The 5,480-nt window shown below is 40.7% G+C and overlaps 1 protein-coding gene across 1 annotated transcript in view; it reads right to left on the reverse strand.

Annotated features, from left to right (window-relative positions):
- ABCA5 (ATP-binding cassette, sub-family A (ABC1), member 5) overlaps window positions 1-5,480 on the reverse strand; it is a 50,867-nt gene that overhangs the window by 38,087 nt on the left and 7,300 nt on the right. The window contains exons 7-9 of the mRNA XM_010856078.1: window positions 4,429-4,570; window positions 2,398-2,586; window positions 477-624 (exon numbers count right to left, since the gene is read on the reverse strand). Coding sequence (XP_010854380.1) covers window positions 477-624; window positions 2,398-2,586; window positions 4,429-4,570 — 479 coding nt within the window. The remainder of the gene's footprint in view (window positions 1-476; window positions 625-2,397; window positions 2,587-4,428; window positions 4,571-5,480) is intronic.

Raw genomic sequence — 5,480 nt, forward strand, 5'->3', positions numbered from 1 at the left:
GTGAAGTTGCTCGGTTGTGTCCGACTCTTAGTGACCCCATGGACCACAGCCTACCAGGCTTCTCCATCCATGGGATTTTCCAGGCAAGACTACTGGAATGGGGTGCCATTGCCTTCTCCACGACTTAGAGTACTCAGCTAGAAAAAAATCTAAAATTAGGTTAACCCACAGGGAGCTCAACCTGGTGCTCTGTGACAACCCAGAGGGGTGGGATGGAGAGGGAGGTGGGAGGGAGGCTCAAAAGGGAGGGGACATGAATACATGTGGCTGATTCATGTTGATGTATGGCAGAAACCAACACTATATTGCAAAGCAATTATCCCACAATTAAAAATAAATGAATATTTCAAAAAGAATATTAAAAAATCAAAAACAATAAACCATTAATCTTGTAAGAAAAAAAAAAATTAAGGTAACTTTAGGTGGACAAAAACCTGAAAAATCTTTCAAGTAAAATTCAGTGACTATCTGCGTACCTGGAACAACTTGATCAAGATAAACAGCCAAGAGGGCGTAGAAAATGCTGTTAAGAATCAGCATCATAATAGCAATGATTAGAGGACACGGGCCTTCAGTCAAATTAGAAACTAAAGCACCTTCATCAACGTCTTCTAAATGCATGACCTGAAAAACAGAAATGTCCACCTGATAATACAAAAATAGTCAAAAAATAAGCAAAAGCTAACATTATGTCCAGAGTCAAGAAACTGGGCCGCTTAGGAGATTAAATGGTCTAGCCAATGAGTAATATGAACTTACAAAGAAAACAATAAAAACTTGACCAAAATATGAGTTAATCACAACAACCCTTTCTGATCCTGTTTTTAAAGCTGTGTGTCAGTTTTTGCAGCATGTTTCTTTAGTGCTATGGCTATCAAATGAAATGAAAACTGATGCTAGCAAAAGGGTTTACGGTCCAGAGAAGTCAAACAAGTTATCAGAGGATAAACTTATGGTCAGCACCTTTCAACCCTGAAAAGGGAGAAAGTTCTATAACTAATTAACGCTATTAAATTATTCATAGCAGATGTACTGACAGAGCAGAGGAAGGACAGTAGTGCTGAGGTCTCGCCCAGGTTGCAGGCCCGCCATGAGGCAAACAGACTCTAACTGCACATGGAGGGTTTCAGCATCCCCGTCCGTGAAACAAAGGTGGATTACGTGGCACCGAAAGTCCTTCCCACTCAACACAAACCCGTGAACCTATAATCCTGTCTTTCTCAGTGAAGGGGAATGCAGTGGATACTCAGAACATGCAACACCAGCTTTGAGGTCTCAAATAATTCGCATCCGTTAAACTTGATATTCACAAACAATTCAAGTCCTGCAAATAGAAGTCTATCCAGCCAATGTGAATAATCTCTTATATGAAGTAATCACATTTTTTCTTCTTTATACATTAACTAAACACATGTTCTAATATATAAAGCAGTTTTTGTGAGAATTTTCCTCTTAGAACCTCACTGCTCTTAAAAACTAAGAAAAATCACATTATAAACACCAATGAACATGAAAGAGAAAGTTGCTCAGTCATGTCCAGCTCTTTGCGACCCCATGGACTATACAGTCCATGGAATTCTCCAGGCCAGAATACTAGAGTGGGTAACCTTTCTTTTTTCCCAGGGATCTTCCCAATCCAGGGATCAAACCCAGGTCTCCCGCATTGTGGGTGGATTCTTTACCAGCTGAGCCACAAGGGAAGTCCATAAACACCAATACTATTCAGGTAAAGACAATCCCCTGAGTCCTGAACTTATAAAATCCACCAGGGTTTCCCTGGTGGCTCAGATGGTAAAGAACATGCCTGCCAATGCAGGAGACCTGGCTTCAATCCCTGGGTCAGGAAGACACATTTTTCATGACCGTAGTAGTGAGATAAGAACTACGGTTGTCCAGGTACTAAGTCGTGTCCGACTCTTTGCAACCCCATGGACTGTAGCCTGCCAGGCTCTTCTGTCCATGGGATTTCCCAGCCAAGAATACTGCATGGAAGAGGGTTGCCATTTCCTCCTCCAGGGGATCTTTCCAACCCAGGGGTCAAAGCTGTGTCTCCTGCGTTGGGAGGTGAGTTCTGTACAACTGAGCCACCTGGTGCTTTAACCAGTGACTTCTAACAAGCTGAGTTGTTCCAATGAAACAGACTACTGAGTTTCATTAAAACAAAAAGTGGAGAGCTCGCTGATAAAAAGGTCATACAAATGAAAACCTTAAAAATGGAGAAAATATAAATGAAATCAATATAAAACGTTCTCTGGTTTTCAAATAGCATCCTTTCCCATGTTTATTGTAAAATAACTTTTTGCAAACCAAAGACAGGATTCATGGTAGTATAATACGCTGCATGGAAGTGGAGAGAAAGCAAGCATCTGGGAAAGCAAGATTAAACACTTTACGTACCTGTGCGATGCCAATCAGGAAAGTGCACTGACAGAAGGGACTGAGGAGCCACACTAACGATGGGGGGAAACTTTCCATGAGGACTATCAAGAGGCCAACAAATCCAAAAGCCACGGTGACTAAAAATTCAACTATTCCCACATGCTTTGATTTTTTAAAAAGAGGCGTCAGCATTAAAGCAAAAAACACCTGTAAGATACAAATGTTAATGTTAATGCATTGTTCATATACACTGATGTAAAAACAAGATTAAATTTTTGCTTGTGAAAATACAAGCTATTTTCATTAGAAACTACATTCACTAAAATTCAATTAATTTCTAATTAATTCCTTGGTGGCTCAGTGGTAAAGAATCTGTCTGCCAATGCAGGAGACACGGGTTTGATCTCTGGGTTGGGAAGATCCCTGGAGGAGGAAGTGGCCACCCATTCCAGCACCCCTGCTAGGGAAATATCAAGGACAAAGGAGCCTGGTGAGCTATAGTCCATGGGGTCCCAAGGAGTTGGACACACACGTCTTAGCAACTAAAGAACAACAAATTTCTAAAGGTCATGCTGAGATATTTACTTTTCATACAAATAGTGCTATACATTAACAATATAAACTGACAAATATTTAAAACTGCTCTTAATCTATGTAATAGGCAAACGTGACCATCTCAATTCCACAGAAACCAAAAACTATCAGGCATCTCTGCAGTTAGACATGTTCAAATATGAACAAAACAACTCAGCAAGCTTTCAAATAGAGGACCCAGCTTTTAATGTGTTGATAAGAAACAGAGGCAGTTAACAACCAGGCAACTATATAGAGAAGCATACACGTTACTTGAGGCAGGCTTCCATGCTGGCTAAGCTGGTAAAGAATCCACCCACAATGCGGTAGACCTGGGTTCAATCCCTGGATTGGGAAGATCCCCTGGAGCAGGGAAAGGCTACCCACTCTAGTATTCTGGCCTGGAGAATTCCACGGACTGTATAGTCCATGGGGTAGCAAAGAGTCAGACACAACTGAGCAACATTCACTTTCACATACATGTTATTTATAAATTATCATGTTAAAGAGCAGAGATGATAATCAAAATATTTCACAACTGATACAGCATGGGACGTGAGCCAATCAGAATGGAAACTAGGACCACGGAAAACAAAGGCTGGGGGCTTCTCTGGTGGTCCAGTGGCTAAGACTCCATGCTCCCCACGCAGGGGGCCCAGGTTGGATCCCTGGTCAGGGAACTAGACCCCACAGGCTGCAATTAAGACCCAGCGCAGCCAGATACATCCTTAAAGAAAGCAAGCAGCGCCTGGTGGTGCACAACCAGCATTTAGCCAAATACCCGGCCCGTACCAGCACTGTCAAAGAATTAAATTTACAAAGACGTATCTTTACACAGCATCATCCTGTAACACATATTACCTTGAAACGTTTAGGATTTCACGAAAACAAAAATAGAGTCTAGTATAAGACCATCATCTTGCTGCTGCTTCGTCGCTTCAGTCGTGTCCGACTCTGTGCTAGCCATAGACAGCAGCCAACCAGGCTTCCTGTCCCTGGGATTCTCCAGGCAAGAACACTGGAGTGGGTTGCCATTTCCAAGGCATAAATGTGAAAAGTGAAAGTGAAGTCGCTCAGTCGTGTCCGACTCTAGCGACCCCATGAACTGCAGCCTACCAGGCTCCTCCGTCCATGGGATTTTCTAGGCAAAAGTACTGGAGTGGGGTGCCATCTGCTCCACAAGACCATCTCAATGGTGTATAAACCCAGTTATATGAAGATCATAAAAGACAGACTCAGAGGAAATATGTGTGGAATACATCATATGAAAACTAGTTAAATTTAAACTTGAGAATATTTTGTAACTTTCCTAAAAATGAGGAGGTACAATGATACAGCTCATTCATCAGAATTAACCGAGGAACAATCCTGTCTTTCATGGGAAGTCGACTGGAAGTAAACCAAAACATAAGACTTTACTGTATTAATCAAACATTTTGACAGTTCTTTATTCCCATTTCAAGTGAAAGTACTTACGGATGATAAGCCATAGAGGAAAAAAAGGAGAAATATCACAAAGCAGCTACTCTGAGGGAATAAGGAAGACGCTGTTGCGATGACTGCCATGAGAAGGGACATGAGAAAAATCAAACTTGTGTAGAGAAGAACCCAGGAAAGCCTAAAAGGGGAACAAAGACACAGTTATGGCTAAATACACGGGCCTTAATAATTAAAAAAAAATCATTTTAAACAAAACTTCAGCTTTATTTTAGCCGTTTCATTCTTAAATTTAAGCCAATCACTTCATTTCTATGTATGCTCATGTACTGAAAATTAAAGCTCTTGTATGTAATGAAAAATATAGTACTGGTTAAGCTGTAGATAAAATTATCAAGTTATCATCTCATATAGAGATAAAATGGTGATTATCTTCCCAGGAGTCAAAAAAAACTTACAGATTTATAGCAAATCACAATTCATTTAAATCTAGTACTTTCAGAAGTTCAACAATGCACATTCTGATTTTCTTAAAATACAAAAGAGTTTAATGACTGACGATTTTCTTTATGGTACACGCGGCAACTGAACTCTAACGGCTTTTGGTACTTTAGATAGTTGTAAAGGCCACCTTGCTAAGCAACAACGTTATTACTATGGAACTCAACGTGAGACCAAGATCAACAACAGATTCATCACAGGACTCAACGTTTTCCCTCAAATCAGAGCTCAGGGGATTTGAGCCTGAGTGACTGACTGCCCCACAGTCTATTATTTTGCTTTTGTTTTTCAAGTTAGCAGGTAACTTACTGCACAGCATCATAAAAACCACCAAAAGAGGGTCAAAAGATACCTAAACTACCAAAATTAAATCTAGCATTTTACAGAGGCAGAAATGAAGCACTGAGAAACTGATCTGCCTAAATTCTTCCAGCTACTGTCTCCTCACAAAACATTTAATATTCCAGTGTGTCTCAGAGACCGACCACTAGTGAAACCCCCAGAGTAAGAAATGAGCAAAGACGATGTCACATGTCATATGAGGATAACCCCATATGTAATACGGTTCAGCTGCTGCATTGAGCTAAATG

Source organism: Bison bison, unplaced genomic scaffold (genome assembly GCF_000754665.1).
Source record: "Bison bison bison isolate TAMUID 2011002044 unplaced genomic scaffold, Bison_UMD1.0 scf7180017864371, whole genome shotgun sequence".
NCBI classification, from domain to species: Eukaryota; Metazoa; Chordata; class Mammalia; order Artiodactyla; family Bovidae; genus Bison; species Bison bison.